General features: G+C 36.9%; 1 protein-coding gene across 1 annotated transcript; it reads left to right on the top strand.

The window, feature by feature from the left end:
• Positions 1 to 1,729: 1,729 nt before the first annotated feature.
• LOC108343972 (uncharacterized) lies at positions 1,730 to 3,779 on the top strand. Its single transcript, XM_017582432.2, has 2 exons — positions 1,730 to 3,003; positions 3,465 to 3,779. Exons 1-2 carry the CDS (start codon positions 2,136 to 2,138, stop codon positions 3,527 to 3,529), a joined length of 933 nt encoding a protein of 310 aa, XP_017437921.1. The 5' UTR covers positions 1,730 to 2,135; the 3' UTR covers positions 3,530 to 3,779.
• Positions 3,780 to 20,888: the final 17,109 nt, after the last annotated feature.

Here is a 20,888-nt window from a genome sequence, read left to right as displayed (position 1 = left end):
TTTATTTGCTTCAGAGAACGAAGAATCAAATAGGTTGAAAATTGGAAAATGTATAACAGGAAAAGGGTAATGCACTAGAGAGAAAATGGTTTGGAAAAAATATGATGGAGAATTAGATTCTGCAATGATTAAATTAATATCCAAGTGCAAAAGATTATACTACTGTGTTGTTTGCATCTATATAGAATTTTGGTATGTGAACATCGTCAGCAGGCAAACCATAGAAAACCTAACATAGCTTATTCACCCATTATTGTTTTTTTAGTAACTACACATACATGCTCTACATCCTCCTATATTTGTATACCATTTTTCTCTACATCACTTCGATTTTCAACCCTTAAACTACGTACAAATCCATTCCAATCCTCGTGTTGAGTTGTGGTGATGTTGCTTTGCTGCATATCTATTTTGTATAAAATAAGAAGATGGGAAACAGCTTCCATTGATTTGTCCAGAAACTCGCAGGCGAAAGAGGATATTTTTATGGTTACTGGACATGGAGTGTGACATATACAATAGATGAGAAACGGTGTCAGATACAATTAATATAAAGGTATTATCTGTTAAAAAAAAGTTACACGGACTTTTCGATTCATTGAACTTTGGAAGTCTTAAAAAAGAAATGCAAATAAAGACTTAGGCCGAATACACAAAACAAAAACTTAAAAGTAAAATATCAACTCATTCAAAATAAAAAAACTACATAATATATCTCTATATATAGTAATAAAATAATATCTTAATATTATTTTTATTTCTATTTTCATCCACTTTCTTCAACGTGAAACTTGACTTATGAACAACTAGTGAATTAGTTGTTCCATTTTTTGTGCCGTAACCCACCATGTCATCTCATCATCTTCCTAACACCCAGAAATCCTAAGCAACCATCATGCCCTCCTCCACGCCGTCGCGCCACCCCCAAATCCAAACCACCCAACAAATTTTTCTCATTTGGTTCTCCTTTACACCTCTCTCTCATTCCTGAGTCTCCCTCCCCTAGGCCATCCCAGCAGAATCCCCACATCCAAGACTCTTTTGATTTCTCTCAACAAAAGATTTATACTGTGAACGAAATCCAAGATAGAATATTTGTGTAAGATGTCATGAGAATTACTTGAAGGCGGGATTGCAATGTGGAATCAAGTTATTGCATTAGCCTGCTTTTCAAGTCTGAACGAAAGCTTTATGAATCCATCTTTTCCAATCGCAAACCACATATTTAGAATCATTTCCAAAATTAGGGTTTATGTGATGGTGGTGTTGCGATTTGGATTTGGTTTTTTTTTAAGGTTTCACGTTAACAAAGATGGTGACAATGGTGGCGTCATTTAGGTATGGTTTTTTGCAAGTTTCACGTTATTGGTGACGATGGTAGCACGATTTGAATTTGGTTTTTCTACAAATTTTGCACAAACGAAGATAGTGATAATACTGGTGCAGGCAACGGTGATTTCGTGGTTATTGTGTCTTAAAGAGATGGTTGAAGAGGCATTTTGATTTGTAATGTGGTGGTGCAACGGCGTGGAGGAGGGTTTGGTGTGTTAGGATAAGAGACTCCATTTTATGGACAAAGATAAACACTAGTTTTAATGAATTGGGGTGTTATGTATACAAAAGTTTGTATGGGAGTGGAAGCAGATGGGGTCTTCTTGCTGTGGAGTCAAAGAGAATGAACACGGAGGAAGATTCTAAAAAGTCATTAGGAAATTTGTCCTAAAACTCTCCATTTTCAATTTCTAAACCTGTTAAGAGAAATCAAACAAGCATATCAATAGCTAAAAGGAAAGAATCAAGTTAAAAGAATCGAACAAATTAAAAAGGGGAAACACAATGAGTGAAGAAGATACGGTGGTAGTGCGATAGAAACACAGTTACGGAATTAGATGCTGTGAAATTGAATTAGTCTGCGGAAGAATAACGCTTCCTTTGCAGATAACGTTGAAATATTACTCTACACCATAAGTGTTGATTAATATCCCCATGATCATCCCAAGCAAGCATAGCAGAGAAAACCTAGCCAAGTACCCACATCCCTTAATGGGTTGCTGAATTCCCTGGTCTATACAGTTCCCTTTTACATGTTTGCTTACCCTCATCTCTCCATTCCAATCTTAGTTTGTTGGCTTTAGATGGGAAACAGTATTCGCAGAGTTGGTCTTCTCAGTACTGTTAGGGCTGGGGAGGATGAACCTTTCCATTATAAGTTGGGAAGAAAAATTTCCATTGACTTGTCAGAAAGAAAGTTTACGGTAGACAGCAGTGGAGGATGGACTGAGCAGTGGACCATGTCATACTCTGTAGATGTTTCAACTTCTACACTCACTCTAACTAGAAGTGGTAAAGGTGAAGGTGCCAAGGGTTTACGCATAAAACTCTCCGGCGTAATTCCAGCCGAAACTGGAAATTTTGTAGAGCACGGTTTAGATATGGTCGTACAAACAGTCACTGAATCGGATGCTACGGTACGTAGAACCAGTTACAATGTAAATTGTCCAACGGCAGCGGTTGACCGTAGCGAGCAGTTTCATGAAGAAGGAAGAGTTACGGAGACAAAATTTTATTTCTTTGGGTCTGGAGACGCAGGGAGTCTTACTGTTTTGGAAATGAAGAAGAAGAAGATTGGGGAAAGGCGATGTTATGCAGTGACTCTGGCGCATTATTTTGCCAGTATCAATGATTTTTCAAGAAATAAAACAGATGTTGGTCTTTCTATAGTAGTAAAGATTCGAGTATCCAAGGGAAATTTGGAAGTAACGGTGCAGGGCCCTGAGCAACACCCTGCTTTTGGATTACGTTACTTGTTTGACGAAGTCATGAGAACCAAGATTTGGAAGCCTACATTATGCCCACACTGTGCTACTATCCAGAAGCAACCTAGCACAAAGATTTCGCAGTCTGACAGCGATGACAGTAAGAGTGTCCCGGTGGCACGGCGTCATGGTGGTAGCCAGGAAAATTTAAGAGTTGTTGACAATGGTGGAAAGTTCAATGGCAACGGTAATGGTAATTACACTGAATATAATTTTACGATTTTTGGAAAGAGATGGTGGTAACTGATGTTCCAAGTTTTGTTATTCTACTCCTTTACTACGAAGTACTGGATAAGCCATCATCATGTAAAGAAAATAAGCCTAGTTTTGTGTTTTTTAGTATTTTGTTGTCTGTATTTTATTTGCTTTTTCAGAGAAGTTAAATTTATAGTTGTTGGGTGTGATGAATAACCAAATATTTTGTCTCTATATCACATTATTCTTTTTATATAGGTTAAAAAAAAGTATCTAATTCTAAGAAACAATATCATTTTTAGATATGCAAAGGGTTGATGTTGATGAAGTGTTTATTCTACCCAACATAAAGCATGGTCTTGGATAGTGTATAAAAATCCTGAAACATTTTTTTCATACTTTGATTGGTGTTTGTGACCAATGATGTGTTTACTATCTTTGTGCCTTTAACAGATGTTAGGTTTTTTGGTTCGCGTTGTTGGAAGACTCTCTTCTTGTCCCTAATACAAGTAGACTGATATATTATTTGATGGGGGTGAGGACATGAATGCAATGTTCTCTATTACAATGGGTTCAGAGTGGAATTCTATCTGTGTATGGTGCTTTCGTTGCTTAAACCCTTTTTGGTTTTTGCATAGTAAGAACCTATCATGATAATAAGAATAGTTTTGTTAAGATGACTTAGTTTTGTTTTCTGGTTATGGAACCTATACTGGTACATTGTATTTTGCTTAGGATTCTATGCACGAACCAAACTTTCAACAAGAGTGGTAGAAGTCTATGTCCCAAGACTCCTTTCTGGTTTTGATATATTCTTGCAATTTGCTGGAGGAGAAAATTGGAAAATATGAAATAGAACCAGATTCTGCTGCATGATTAAAATAACCGACCCAAGAATAATGCATCCCTTTCAGTAACAGTGAAAAGATTATTATGTTTGTTTTTAAACAGCAAATCACTAATATACTATAAACGAAGTATTAGGGTAATTCAACCTAAAACACGCATGCTACATACCAACCTTTCCTCTGCATATCTGTTCATTTTCATCCACCACGACCACCTTTCGATCTTTAGTTTTTCCTTTGTTTTCTCTACATAGTACCATCACAAGATTAATTGAAAGTAACTAGCTTCACAGTCTTTGAGATAACTCAACGTGACTTGAGCACTAAACGCATACTTGAAGCTGATTCAAATGCATACTTTGCCTTAACGAAACTGACAGCAACACAGTAAATAAGGCTACTTATGGAAAAACATAGGTCACAGGAGAAAAAACCTCGGTGATTAACTAAGTTGTCAACCAAAATTCTTCATCGACACAAAGATAGTAACAATAGAAAAAAGCGCAATATGTTGGTATCAAAGATAATTTTATTATTTTAAAAGTTGGAAATACAGGGTACAGAGACAACACTTCCTTCTCTTAGGAACTCACAATATTATTTTCTCACTCCACTTGCACACTCCCTCACGACACAAACACTTATTTTTCTTCTTCTTATACAGTACTAATTTTCTGTTTTTGGAGGTCTGAGTTTGGTCTCCCATAGGGGTATCTATTTATAGAAGGGAAAAGCAAATGTAATAATTCCACTTTCGGTGCATTTGTATGGTAGGTACTAACGGTGATTTAATAATCACAAGCCAACAAAAACTTTCGGTGGGTTTATCATTTCTCCCTTCAATAATTTTATTTCTTTCGACAGATTTTTTTTCATAACCAGACAAGGTTTTTGGTGCAGTGGAAGACATGTGGGCACCATTTGAGTTTATTCTACAAAACTCCCCCATAAACTCAAATGCTTCTATCCTTCATCCCAATAAGCTTTCTGTATTCATGAAATATTACTGCAGGGAGCGGTTTTGTGAATATATCTGCAATGTGTTGTTTAGTTCCCACATGTTCTAACTCAACACTTCCTTCTTTTATCTTTTCCTGGATAAAGTGAAAACGAACATCAATATGCTTGCTTCTTTCATGATAGACTGGATTTTTTGCTAGCTCGATTGCTGATCTATTATCTACTCGAATCACTACCCTCTCTTCTTGCATCATCTCCAAACTTTTTAGTAGGTTTCTTAGCCAAATTGCGTGTCGGACACTCCAGGATGCTGCCACATACTCTGCCTCACATGACGATAGCGTCACAATGGGTTGTTTCTTGGAAAGCCAAGTAAATGCTGTATCTCCCATAAAGAAAACATAGCCAGTCGTGCTTTTTCGATCATCAATATCTCCACACCAATCACTATCTGAATATCCACTAAGCTGGTAGTTGTCTGACATAGTATACATTAATCCAAAAGATATTGTACCCTTTACATACCTTAATATCCGCTTTACTGCTTTCCAATGAGAATATCTTGGTTCCTCCATAAAACGACTTGTAATCCCCACGCTTAGCATTAAGTCTGGCCTCGTGTTGGTCAAGTATCTTAGGCTTCCGATTAGGCTACGATACTTGCTTGGGTCGACTCGATATCCATCTCCGTATTTGGTTAGCTTCGTTCCGGGTTCCATAGGAGTAGAAACTGGATTGCACTTCATCATCTTCGCCTTCTTCAGTATCTCCTCAGCATATCTCTTTTGGGATACAAAAATCCCTTTCGAGCTTTGATCCACCTCCAAACCTAGAAAGTATTTCATCACACCTAGATCAGTCATTTCAAACTCCTTTTTCATTACCTCCTTAAACTCGTTGATTAGCTCAATTTTGCTTCCCATGAAAATTAAATCATCTACGTATAGGGCAACAAACAACATTTCTCCTTTCTTCTTTTTTAGGTATAGAGCATGTTCATACGGACACTGCTCATAACCATTATTCTTGAAGTAGGTGTCAATCCTTTCATTCCAGGTTCGAGGAGCCTGTTTCAAGCCGTACAACGCCTTCTTTAACTTCAACGCCTTCTTTAACTTCAACACCTTTTTTTCTTCTCCTCTTCGCATGTAACCGAGAGGTTGCTCCACGTAGACTTCTTCTTTTAAAACTCCATTCAAAAATGCAGATTTCACATCCATTTGTTGTATCGTCCAACCATGTTGTGCTGCCAAAGAAAATAGCAGTCGGATTGTCTCCATCCTTGTTACAGGGGCAAACACTTCATTATAATCAATACCTTTCTGTTGTTTATAACCTTTCACCACGAGTCTAGCTTTGTAACGTTCCACATCTCCGTCTGCGTTGATTTTCTTCTTATATACCCATTTCAAGCCAATTGGTTGAGCTCCTTTGGGTATATCTGTCAGCTCCCATGTTTCATTCTTTTCAATTGAGTCGATCTCCTCATCCATTGCTTTCTTCCATCTATCATCAAGCATGGCCTCTTCAAATTTAAGATCTTCTGCTCCTGCTAACAAACATACTACATGTACTTCATCAGTGGAGTTATAAATGTTTTGTAAACTTTGAGATCTAGATTGTATAGGTTCATCTTCTTCTTCCGAAAAATCATTGATTCTCTCAGTTATGTTTTCTAGGTTCCTCCCAGTAGTTTTCGAGCTTCTGTGACCTACTGTTGAATTTTCTCCCCCAGACTCCGAGCTCCATGAGGACTTTTCCTTCATGTTGTCCCAGCTCCATTCACTTTCCTCATCAACCTGAACATCCCGACTTACAACAATTTTTCCTGTAATTGGGTTATACAGTTTGTATGCTTTTGATTTTTCATCGTATCCAATAAAAACATATTTCTTGCTTTTGTCTTCAAGTTTTGTTCTATGCTGAGTTGGAACATGGCCATAAGCCACGCTACCAAAAACCCTGAAATGGCTGACACTCGGTTTCTTCCCACTCCATGCTTCTTGTGGCGTCACTCCATCCAGTTTAGTATGTGGACACCTGTTTTGCACATAGACTGCACATTGTACTGCTTCCACCCAGAACTTCTTTGGCATATTTTTTCCTTTAAGCATAGTTCGAACCATATCAAGAATGGTTCAATTCTTCCTCTCAGCCACGCCATTCTGTTGTGGTGAATATGGAGCTGTAAGAAATTGCCTTATTCCATGCTCTTCACAATATTCTTTAAACTTTGTTGAAGTGAATTCACCTCCTCTGTCAGATCGTATACCTTTTATCTGCTTGCCAGTCTCCTTCTCCACCATCAGCTTGAACTTCTTAAATACCTCAAATGCTTTCGATTTCTCCTCTAAGAAATATACCCAAGTCTTCCGAGAGAAATCATCTATGAATGAAATAAAATATTTCTTACCACTGAATGAATCAGGAGAGATTGGTCCACACAGATCGGTGTGTATCAGATCGAGTTGTTTTTCTGCCTTGAACTCAACTGACTTTGGAAACCTAGTCCTTGAATGTTTTCCGAGTACACATTCTTCACAAAACTTTTTCTCAAACTCTATGCCTGGTAATCCACGTACCAACTGCTTCTTTGACAGCTCGGCTAGGCCTCCGAAGTTCAAGTGACCAAACCGAAAATGCCATACCATGGCTTCATCATTTACGTCAAGCTTCAGGCACTTATTTTTTAGAATATTTAACTCCAACTTATACATTCGATTTTTCTTCATCTCTACTCGTGCAACCAGACGACCAATTTTATCTTTCAAGTATAGTACACGATCCTTCATGTGAACTGAGTTACCTTTCTCCATCATCTGTCCCATTGTTGAGACTTCGGCAAGTGTACCGAATCGTTCAAGTAATAAAACCGGTAAGACCGGGTATCGTTTCCCAAGAGACTCGTGTCCTAGACAATCGTATAATATCTAACTAATTTAGACTAAAGAATGATTCCATGTTTTTGGGCTTTTCATGCAATTAAAGTAAAGATAAAAAGTAAATGGTAAAAGTGATCTTTGATAATGCAAACACTTAGAAATGGAAAGATTAGAAATGATATGGAATGATATTGTTGGGGGTTGATTTCACCTACTTCACTCTTATGTATAGAAAATTACTTCCTCTTCATTAATTAGCCAATGTCAATCTTCTAATTTACTCAAACCCAATCCCTTGGTAGAGAGAGCCTAGACTTACTTCTTAAACTCCAATCCCTTGGAAAACCTAACAAGTTCATCCGCTTTAAGAATTGAGATTCAAGACAACCAAAGGTCCTAGTTCTATCCCTAGATACAATTTCCTTTAGGTGTTTAATCCAGTTCTAGATTCACCCAATATTTCCCAATATCAAGCAAACCCTAAAATCATGATATGGTTGAATTACTCATACAAGCTTTAGGTAGAGGAATTAAACACTAACAATCAATGAAAGAGGCATATAATCATTCAAAACAACGTAATTTACATAAGAGATCCGTGATTACATCAATCCCCAACAATAATGAAACTAGCTCTCCATGAATGGAGAGCTTGATCTTACAACAAGGTAGAAATGGAAGAAGGATGAAGACCCAAGGATGAAGAAGGGCTGTTCCCACAGCTCCTAGCTCGCCTCTGGTCGCTCCAATTGAGAGAATTTGTGTCTGGGATGCCAAAGATACCAACCCCTTCGCGTTCCAGAACTAAATAAGCCGTTTCTGCCACATCAGCAAAAGTCGCGCCCGGCGGCCCGACAGACAGGCGCCAGGCGCGCCCTCGGTCAGCATTGTCACGCCCGGCGCCGCCTAGGTCAGTAGGCGCCCTGCGTGACTCTCTGCAGCAGCCTGGGTTCTTCATCTTTTCAGCTACTCTTCTCTCTTTTCTTGGGTTTTGGCAATGTTCTTTGGTGGGTAGCTTCTCCCAGCTTCTTTGAATGGGGATTAGCCATCAAAAGGGCTAATTACAACTTATAATGTAATCACTTACAAATAACAAGAAATTGAGTTAAACAAGACTAAAAGTAAAGGAAGAGTTGACAAATTCCATCAATTTGATGTTGGATAATGAAGTAAAATTGGTCATTATCACCCATGCTCAATATATTATTTTTCAACTCAGGAACATAGTAAACATCTCTTATTTCTCCAACCCGTCCATCCTTCTGAATGTATCGGATTGTCCCACGTCCTTTTACAGCCACCTTGGAATTATCACCAAATGAAACATGTCCGGCCTCAATCTTGGTGAGTACATTGAACAGATTCTCATCTCCACACATGTGGTTACTTGCTCCTGTGTCTAAGTACCAAACTGTGTTGTTTGAACAGTTTGGCTTAAGCTCGGCTTCTGGGCCTTTTGACATCAACAAGACTCCTAATTCTTCATTGGTTTCCTCAGTAAGCAAATTTGTTTCCCTTTTCTTTTCGGACCGACAATATTTCGCTATGTGGCCTGGCTTCCCATAGTTGTAGCAACTTTCTGATCTACACTCATTTGCGTAGTGACCATTCTTACCACACTTGAAACATTCCACTTCAGACTTGGACCGACCTCCTCGACCCCTTCCTTGACCACGACCACGCCAATTTTGTTGTCCGGTATGTTCTCTGAAGGCTTCAATGTTCTCTCGAGTGTGAACGAACGAGAGGACGCTCGTCCAGGAAAGAGGACGCTCGTCCAGAAGAGGACGCTCGTCCAGAAGAGGACGCTCGTCCAGAAGAGGACGCTCGTCCTAGGCAGAAGTGGACGCTCGTCCAGCCAGGCAGAAGACGCTCGTTCGGCCAGACAGGCAGAGGACGCTCGTCCAGCTAGCAGAGAGGACGCTCGTCCAAGTAGCAGAGAGGACGCTCGTCCAGCCAGGCAGAAATGGACGCTCGTCCGGCCAGGCAGAAGAGGACGCTCGTCCTGAGAGATGCTCAATGGACGCTCGTCCATTAAGAAGAAACGAGAGGACGCTCGTACATGCAGAAGAGGACGTTCGTCCAGCGAGCAGAAGAGGACGCTCGTCCAAGGAGGCGTTAACGCTCGGCAGCGAGAAGGGACGCTCGTCCACTTTCAATTTTTCCAGAGAGTCTCGCGCCCGGGCGTGACTTTCCAGTGAGTCTCGCGCCCGGGCGCGACTGACAGAGGGCGCCGGGTGCGATTTTTCTGATGTGGCAGAGGTGTCTATTTAACCCTAAAATGCGAAGGGGAAATGGTCTTTGGTTCTTTGGAGGTGCGATTTCACGGCTGGAGCTCATGGAGGGCGTGAGGAGCTTGTGGGAACATCTCTTCGTCTTCCTTTGGGTCTCCTTCTTCTTCCATCTTCCATGTTTGTAAGCTTTAGGGTTCTACATGGAAATGGAGAACCAAACCCATCTTGTTGGGATTAGTTGTAGCCTTTGAATTCTTGTGTAATTGTTGAATGATTTGAATATATATATATGCCTTTTCTATCAATTGCTAGTATTCTTGTTTCCGATCTTAAAGCTTGCATGTAATGAGGACGTTCATGACTTGATTTTGGGGTTTTATGGATTATGGGAACGTAAGATGAAACCCGGAACTGAAATAGGAGTCCTTGTGGGTCATTGATTCTAGGAATGGAAGATGATTCACATGTTGTCTTAGATCCCAGCTCTTTAATGCGGGTTTTGCTTGTTAGATTGCCAAGGAATTAGGGTTTGATAAGGAAAACCTAGGCTCTTTCACCTAAGGAATTAGGGCTAGAGTGTTTTAGTGGATTGACTTTAGTAAATTGATAGAGAGGAGACGAAATTGGTCATACACAAGAGTGCATTGGTGAAAACTAGCCTTAACAATGTCATTTCATATCATTTCTAGTCTTTTCCATTTCCAAGTGCCTTCAATACCAAAGTCCAACCTTGTAATTATGTATGAATTTATCTTTCTGCACTTGTTTGTAAATTGATGTTATGTTATTGAGTCTATATGAGTTGTTAATCGCACAATTCTCTAGTATTACGAGTCTCTTGGGAAAACGATACCCGGTCTTACCGGTTTATTACTTGAACGATTCGGTGCACTTGCCGAAATCGAGCCCAACAAGTTTTTGGACTAACAAGTTTTTGGCGCCGTTGTCGGGGATTTGGGGATTTAACCCGAGTCCTAGCAACGGCTAACAAGTTTTGGGTCATCATCCACCTTGTCCTCGACCTCCTCGTCCTCGACCTCCTCTTCCTCTGCCTCCAGGACCTCGGTCTTGAGTGTTCTGAGTTCCCTTCAAGTCAAGTTGTGCTTGTAGTGCTTGGTCAAGAGGTTCCTTCTTTTTCCTTCTCCTTTGTTCGTGGGCTTCAAGTGACCCAGTGAGTTCTTCAACTGAGAGTGCTGACAGGTCCTTCGATTCCTCGATAGCGCAAACTATACTTTCGAAATCATCTGTTAATGATCTCAGAATTTTCTCTACCACCCGACTGACTGGCAACTCTTCTCCGTTTTTGCGGATCTGATTTGCCACTGCCTCTACTCGAGATATATACTCGGTTACTCGTTCTTTCTCCTCCATTCTCAAGCTTTCAAATTCGCCTCTGAGAGTTTGAAGCCTGACTTGTTTAACTCGACTGTCTCCTTTATAGACTTTCTCTAGAATCTGCCATGCTTCTTTTGAAAATTTAGCATTCACTATCTTCTCAAAGCCAGATTCGTCTACAGCTCGGTATAAAATGTATAGAGCTGATTTATCCTTCACACGCGTTTTCTTCAACGCTACAAGTTGGGCAGCCGTCAGTTCTTTGTCGTCTGTGGGTTCTTCGTACCCACTTTCCACTACATCCCATACGTCTTGGGATCCAAGAAGAGCTCTCATCTGCACACTCCAATTATCAAAGTTGACTTTCTTTGTCAACTGAGGAAGGGACACACTGTTTACAAGGTTTGCCATTTCTACTCTCTTTTTCACTCGGACACTCAGACTCTTAGTGCTCTGATACCAATTTGTTGGTATCAAAGATGATTTTATTATTTTAAAAGTTGGAAATACAGGGTACAAAGATAACACTTCCTTCTCTTAGGAACTCACAATATTATTTTCTCACTCCACTTGCACACTCCCTCACGACACAAACACTTATTTTTCTTCTTCTTATACAATACTAATTTTCTGTTTTTGGAGGTCTGAGTTTGGTCTCCCATAGGGGTATCTATTTATAGAAGGGAAAAGCAAATGTAATAATTCCACTTTCGGTGCATTTGTATGGTAGGTACTAACGGTGATTTAATAATCACAAGCCAACAAAAACTTTCGGTGGGTTTATCATTTCTCCCTTCAATAATTTTATTTCTTTCGGCAGATTTTTTTTCATAACCAGACAAGGTTTTTGGTGCAGTGGAAGACATGTGGGCACCATTTGAGTTTATTCTACACAATATATGCATACGCTGGATGAAATGACGTAGATGAATAAACAAGTTAACAAGACAATAAAAGCGCGATAGAATCCCTCACCATAGATCACCCTTCAACTTTGTTTTGGGTGAATCACTGCAAAATTTACTTCATACCTTCAAGTGTTAAAAAGAAAAAGGTAATCCGTTCCAAATCTCTAGGTTCTACCACATATTTTATATTGGTGTGCTTGCCTGTGTGTATAGATTCAATGAGTAACATTCTATGCAGCGGTGGTCTTCCTAGCAATGGTGGAACTGGGTATGACCCTTACCGTGTTCAGCTGGGAAAATATGCTGCCATTTCTTTATCAGAAAGTTATCATGCAACAAGTTGGTGGAGACTTGGAGAGCTCGAATATAACATACTATAGGTGTTTCAGCCTATGGACTACAGCTAACAAGAGAAGCTGACAAATGTGCTCTAAAACTCCGGAGAAGCAGAACGGAGAATTGTGGCAGTCTAAGAGTGAAGACACATATAGTACTCCCAAAGGAGTATCTCTGGGTGGAAGCAGGAAAAATGTAAGAGTGATTTCCAATGGTAGGAAGTTTGGGGGTGATGGTAATGGTAATTTCTATGAAAGAAATGCTTTTAATGTGATTTATCAATATCAATGATCTGAAAACAATAGTGTTAGTGGAAGAACATATATATATATATATATATATATATATATATATATATATATATATATATATATATATATATATATATATATATATATATATATATATATATATATATATATATAGGAGCAACAGTTTCTTTACTATAATATAACAAATTATATCATTAATAACCTCACCTGTCCAAGTTGTGTTTGTGTGTAACCTACTAGAGTGCTTGCTTGAATTTTTAAGTTTATTTCTCTATATAACAAATTGTAAAAGAGGATGCATTGTATTTTGGATATTAGGGTCGAGAGATACTCCTTCACACTTTATGTTATTCTTTTTTGTCTTGTCAAAGGTTTCCCTTGTCAAGCCGAGAGGAGGTGAGTACTTGTCAAAAACATGTTCAAATTAGTTAATTATACTGATTGGTTATTACAATTAAGTCTTAAATGTCCACCTAATCATTATCTTACGACTTCTATATTTATAGATTTCAGAGTGGACTTTTAGTTAGGATTGGTCCAATAGCCCATAAGCGTGCTTTATTTTCATGTTGAGTTTATGTTGCTGATTTTATTATGTATGGTATCAAATGGTCCCTTAAGAGATGATGACCAATCAATCAACACACTAGTACAAAAACACCATACAACGTCAAATATTTTAGGTCTTTCACGTCAAATTCGAGAACGACATCATATCGGGAGACGTTAAATTGACGTTGAATTTAAAAAAATTCGAAGTTAATTTAACATCGAATTGTCAATATACGACGTTAATTAATTTTTTATTTATTTTTTAATTAATTGAAATCCTTTTTTACAACTCTACGAAATCTGAAAAGCAGAACTATGAACAGTAATATAGGATCAACAACAAATAACAATAACAAACAAGTTCAATCAAACAACAACGACAAACAAGTTCAACCAAACAACAAACAAGTTCAACAAATAAGTTCTTCAAAACGAAAATGAAAACTAACATTCAAAAGGTCGGTTCATCAGAATAAAGTGTTGCCACCAGTGGAAGAGAAAACAAAAATGCGCCTATGAAGGACAAGAACACTAAAATAATCGGTGAAAACAAACGAAAATCATACCTAAAGTAGTTAATTAACATGCATTTATATCAAATGAAAGAAAGATTACATGTAATGGTCGTCAAACTTCGTTCGAAAAAAGTTTAAGCGGTGTCGCACGCTAAGATAAAGTGAATGAATTTTCAATCTCTCGCTCAAATTTTTATTGAATTTACTAGCTTTTTTTAGTCTAACGCTGAGGCATTCGGGCATTTTATATCTTTTTACATTGGAAACATATCTTGGCGGCATTAAATATATGAAGGGTTTACCTGATATTGTAATAATCGTCGATCAACAAGAAGAATATACGGCTCTTCGAGAATGTATAACTTTGGAAATTCCAACAATTTGTTTAATTGATACAAATAGTGACTCGGACCTCGTTGATAATAATTCTAAACGAAGTTTAATAATTTCATTTATTTACAAAATTGTCACCGATCATTTTTAAAGTTAACTATTTAGTGGTTAGACATTAAACGCGCGATGTTATACCTGTTTTTACATTGTCCTCAAACTTCTAAAAAAATACTCATTATGATGATAATTGACCGACCAATCATATTAAAAATGTGTTGACCGAGCGGTTTATAATGTACACTATTTTTTAGTGAAAATAAATGTTTGTTATGGAAAGAATCAAATTTAATCCAACAAAAGAGTTAGAACAATTGTTTGTTATGGAAAGAATCAAATTTAATCCAACAAAAGAGTTAGAACAACTGTTTATAGTATTCTTTTTTTATGGTTATGAAATGCACGGGTTTATTATTTAAATGGAAATTATAGACAGTACGATCGGTTCAGAAATTTTCATAGCCTGCTTTGCAAAAGTTGATATATGCATTTGGAAGAATCAATGAAAAATAATGGAATTAACGAGTGGAAAAGACAAAGATCAAAGTGGAGTAGAAAATATGATACAGAATTAGGTGCCATGTAATTAAAAGAATCCGAGCAAGAATAGCACTTGATATATCATAGAGAATTAGATTATATATATATATATATATATATATATATATATATATATATATATATATATAATTGATATGCTGATGATATGCGAGAATATGATTATATATAGGGATGGCAAAAAAATTCGCGTCCGCGGATATCTGCCGATAAAATCCGTGACGGATAGTTGATTCCTACAGATATTTACTACCCGCAACTCGCGGATAGCGGATATTTTAATACTTGCAACTCGCGGATAACGGATATTTTAATATCCGCTTATAAACGGGTTGGGTACGGTATTATACTATCCGTATCTGCGGTACCCGCTACCCGCAAAAAGTAAAAATAAAAATTTAATTTATATTTTATTAAGTTAAATTTAATTAAAATTAACATTAATTTATATTTTACAAGATTAAATTTAATTAAAATTGAATTTAAATTTATATTTAATTTAATTTATATTATATTTTATATATTTTTTGTAATTCTATTTAAATTTTATTTAAATAATTTATTAAAATATATTTTTTTTTAATATTTGCGGGTATCCGCGGGTTTTAAATACCCGCTAATATTTTTTAAGCGGATATCATGCGAATAGCGGATGAATTTTTTTTGTCGGGTCGGGTTGCAGGTAGGCAGTATCCTTGCCCGACCCGACCCATTTTCATTCCTAATTATATACCAGGCCAAAATAAAAATAGAAACTTTGTTTAGAGTCTTAGACGTCCCAAATTTCATACAAACACAATATGATGATGAAGCTCTACATTCATCACATTACATCGTCCTTAACCTGACGTCAAAGAAATCAAACAAGTATATTAAATAGATAAAAGAATCAAACAAGTTAAAGAATCGAACAAATTAAAAAAAGAGCTGAATCATGAGTGAAGAAGAAACACATGGTAATGCGATGGAATTAGATGCTATGAAAATGAATTATTATCCTTTACAGATAAGGCGTAAATATTCTATACTCTACATACTAAGTGTTGATAAATATCCCCATGATCATCTCAAGAAAACATAGCAGAGAAAACCTAGGCAAGTACCCACATCAGTTACCCCTACATATTTTCATACCATCCTCTCTCTCCATTCCATTCTTAATCTGCTTCCTATGGGAAACAGTATCCGCAGAGTTGGTCTTCTCAATACTGTTGGAGCTGGGGAGGATGAACCTTTCCATTATAAGTTGGGAAGAAAAGTTTCCATTGACTTGTCGGAAAAACTGTTTAAGGTAAAACGCAGTGGAAGTTGTAGTGAGAAGTGGATCATGTCATACGAGGTAGATCGTTCTACTTGTACATTCACTCTAAGGAAAAGTGGTAAGTATGATTTATTTATAGACATCTTCAGTGAAGTATTAGACCAAGATGGATATTTTTCAAAGTATAGTTATGATTTGGACGTAGAGACAGTTACTGACTCAGATTCTCTGTTATATACCCGCTCGTCGAGGTACGCCAATGGAAGTTTTTTACCACCAATGAATCAGTATGGCAGGCAGATTCATGGAGGAGGCAGAGTTACGGAGACACATTTCTGGTTATGTGGGACTGGAGACATACAGACTCTTACTGTTTTGGAAAAGAAGATGACGATGGAGGAAAAACGAAGTTATGAAGTGACTCTGGCGCACTATTTTGCTACCAGTGCAGGTATAAATGATTTTTCGGGAAATTCAATAGATGTTGGTCTTTCTGTAGTAGTAAAGATTCGAGCATCCCATGGGAATTTGGACATAACGGTGGAGGGTCCTGACAAACACCCTGCATCTGGATTACGTTACTTGTTTGACGAAGCCATGAAAAGTCAGATTTGGAAGCCTACATTATGCCCACACTGTGCTAGTATCCAGAAGCAACGTAGAAAAATGATTTTTCCGTCTGACAGTGATGACAGTGAGAGTGTCCCATGGGCACGGCGTCATGGTAGTAGCCAGAAAAATTCAAGAGGTGTTGAAAATAGTGGAAAGTTCAATGGCAACGGTAATGGTAATTACACTGAAAATAATTATACGTTTATGACGCGTAAGTGATGTACTAAATTTTGTTATTCTACTTCTTTAGTATGAAGTAGCGGATAAGGCATCATCATCTAAAGAAAATAAGCCTTTTTTTTAGTATTTTGTTGTATGTATTTTATTTGCTTCAGAGTAGTTTATAGTTGTTGGGCGTATAGTGAATAACTAAATATTTTGTCTCTATATCAGACAATACTTAAGCTTTATGTTTTCTTTCTGAATAATATATTTTCACACATCTGTATTACCTTTTCTATTGAACCATACTTAAAGTTAGTTTTCATCTCGGCATATAAAACTTTTGGTTTTCATATTATCCATACATTTAAGTATAGAAAAATGGATGAAAAATATTAAGAAAATAGAAAACAAACCTTAAACTATGGACTTTTGAAAAATTTTAAATATTCAAGAAAAAAATCATCTTAAACAATGGCCAATACATTCTTTATTCTATTTTTAACATCTTTCATTTTTGGAATATCTTTATTCATGATCCATACCAACAAAAGTGATGACAATTTGAAATTTACAAACTCAAAATTCAACTAAAATTGCAAAACCACTTTTTATGTATGTTATAATTAGAACATATATAGAAGGTTTTAGCAAAAATATCATAGTGAATTTTATATAGGGGTTATAATTATAACTAGTATATAATTTTTTTTATTATTATAAAAAGTTATTGCGTCCACCTTCCATAACCATTATAATATAACCAGGATAGATGTTTTTTATTACAAAAATCTCACTACATACTGTATACCTGTTATAACTACAATCAATAAAAAATGTTATCTTTTTTACCGTTACGTCGTCGCTCCAATTTTTACTAATAGATTATAATCAATATAAATAGTTGTTGAATAAGTGCTTTTTTTGCACTACTAGTTATAGTGTGGATAGTCTTTTGCTAAGAATTCTATGTTGGAACCAAACTTGCAACAAGAGTGGTAGATAAGTCTATGTTCCCATACTCCTTTTCGAGTTTTGCTATATTCTTGTAATTTGGTGGGCAAGGGAGAAAATTGTATGGTTTTTGATGGATTTTTTTCTTTTTTCTTACTTTTTATTTTTATTTTAATACGGATTGGAGCAACCCTATTTCTCCTATTAATATATTTCTTATTGTTGATAAAAAAAAAATTATACTGGAACAAGTGGAAATAATAAGAAATAAAATGTTTAAATACAGATGGAGAAAATTGGAAAATATGAAATAGAACCAGATGCTGCTGCATGATTAAAAATAAGGAAGTCGATATTCTAACAACGCTAATTTGACAAAAATTTGACAACGCCACGTGTCAAGTTTTTAGTGGTCCAATTTCAAAATTTTTTGTGAATTTAAAATGTCATTTAGAATGGGCTGAAGTTTGGATTCCGAAACTGCCCTCTTCGTTTTCGAAGTCTATCTTCTCTGCTTATCAGTGTCTTCTCTCTCCATTTTAGGGATTGGAATTTCATTTGAACATCTGTGTTCATAGCACTGTTGTTCGTCCTCCATTTTATCCTTAAGGGTTTCGTTTGTTTTCAACATCTGTGTGTCCCGCTTCCCTGTGACGATTGTTATCGTTTCAATCTCTGTGTCGTTCGGTGTGGATTCAGTGGAAGTTGTTACCTTTTTTGTGCAATGGGTTCGTCCGGTGACAATGGTTGTTCGAACAAGGTATGAACTTTTTGCTGTCTCGTATTCGTATTTTGGGGAGGGGATTTTGGTGTTGCATGTGTTGGAAATATTTTTGGTGTTTTTTGGTTAATGGGTTGCGACGTACGCTGGTTATTTTGACAAAAAAACTAATTTTTTTGCAGTTGTTTGTTCGTCACTCATTGAAAACGAAACGTATTGCTTCTTTGAATGACATTTTGAGTGAGGAACAGAAGTCCATAATCTCCAAGACTCACTTTCGATGGTTTTTAGAATTACATGATAATATTAAGATTGGAAGGAATATTCTGAGCGATTTACTGATTAGATGGGATGATGACAGAGGTGGTTTTAGTTTTGGAGATAAATTTGTTGAATTCAAGGAAATAGATGTGAGCTTAAGCCTAGGGTTGGGTTTGGTTGGTGAGCAGATCAAATTGAATGAAAACAAACTCAGTGAAAGTCATTGTCGGAAGTACTTTGCTGATGGAAAATATGAATTGGATTTGGTATATGAATTTATTTTGAAGCAACACAAAAAGTTGCCTTCAATAGATGTTTGTAGGTTGTACATTTTGGTAGCAATTAGTGAGGTACTGTTTCCTAATCGCAGCAGAACAATATTCCCAGTTTTGTTTGAAATTGTTGATAGAATCAGTGATCTGGGAACTTTTTGTTGGGCTCGCATAGTGTACCATTATCTACTTAGCAGTCTGTGCAAAGCTTGTACAGCGTGGAATAGAGGAAAAGGTGCAACCACTGTTTATGTGGATGGTTGTGTATACGTGTTCCAGGTAAATTTGTTGCATGGATTGTTTGCTGTTTGTTAATTGAGATGACTAATTATGACGTATATGATGTATTTCAGGTATGGTTTTGTGATCGTTTCATTCCTTCGAATGTTTGTGTACATAAATATCCAAGATTTTTGCATTGGATGAATATAAATGTAGGTGACAAGTTCATTAAACGTGCAATGGAGACGGGTGTGGTATGTAGTTTATTGTTTTATTACATTTCTTTGAATGAATGTTTGATTTAATGGTAATTGTGATGAAATTGCAGATGCTTGATGATTATGGTGCATCAAGGACAGAACATAGTGAAACATGTGTCAAAGCATCAGTTAATTCAAATGGAGAGGAATTGAATAAACAAGACAAATCAACAATCAATATGAAACTGATAAAAGGTATTAATGATGCTTTAGAGGAACAAGATGGTGTAATTGAAGAACTTGAAGAAGAGTTATCTAGATTGCAGGCTGAGCTGCTTGAAGCAAATAATAAAGATGAAGGTGGTGACAGTACACCGTGTAACCAACATGATTTTTACAATAACTTTGACTGTGAGGGAGGAGTTTACAACCATGAAACCGTTATGAAGGAAAGAGTACGTAGAAAACGTTACAAAAGCCAAGTTTGTAGAACTCCGTACACCGGATATAGTCCGAAACTTGATTGATTAATGTAATTTCTGATTATTCCAGTATTAGGATGATGTTTACTTATGGATAGTTGTATTTGGAACAATTTTCTTTAGTATTGTTGATAAAGAAAGTGGTTGTTTCAGTTTTCAATGTTATATTAATTCCATTTGTTTTTTTGTCGTAGTGGGAAGTTGAAATTGTGGTACTTATATGAAATGTCCAGGTATGAGGAAGCTGTAATCGATTATAGGGAAGTTATAATCGATTACTAGTACAGAAATCGGAATTTTTACGAAAACTATGTCTGCGGTACCCAGAAATAGGTAAATAACTCCCCAGTAGTGTTTGCTGGTGTTTTTTCATTGTTCTCAATAGGGGTGCACCCTCTTGGTCATTGTGCAAGCTTTTGTGAACCATATTTGAAACCGTCCGAGATGTATGCGTTTGGAAGACGAAACGAAGGTCTTCCCAGGTTCAGTGCTAGTGGCAGGGAAACCTGGGACAAATTAATGGTGGTGTAATCGATTAAATGGGACTCGTAATCGATTAATACTACAACAATCTCATTGTGTACCAAAAGTATGCCTGGTCTACCCACATAAGGTTGAAAACCTCCCCAGTATTTTTGTTTAGTGTTTGCCAGGGTCAGAGTTGGTGGTAGGGAAACCTTGGACAAATTAAGGTTGGTGTAATCGATTAATAAAGACTCGTAATCGATTAATACTACAACAATCGCATTGTGTACCAAAAGTATGCTTGGTCTACCCACATAAGGTTGAATAACTCCGCAGTAGTTTTGTTTAGTGTTTGCCAGGGTCAGAGTTGGTGGCAGGGAAACCTGGGACAAATTAAGGGTGGTGTAATCGATTAAATGGTACTCGTAATCGATTAATACTGCAACAATGTCATTGTGTACCAAAAGTATGCCTG

This window comes from Vigna angularis, chromosome 8 (assembly GCF_016808095.1).
Source record: "Vigna angularis cultivar LongXiaoDou No.4 chromosome 8, ASM1680809v1, whole genome shotgun sequence".
Taxonomy (NCBI): domain Eukaryota; kingdom Viridiplantae; phylum Streptophyta; class Magnoliopsida; order Fabales; family Fabaceae; genus Vigna; species Vigna angularis.
Note: the sequence above shows the minus strand (reverse complement) of the source record. Positions and strands in the feature narration are given on the sequence as shown.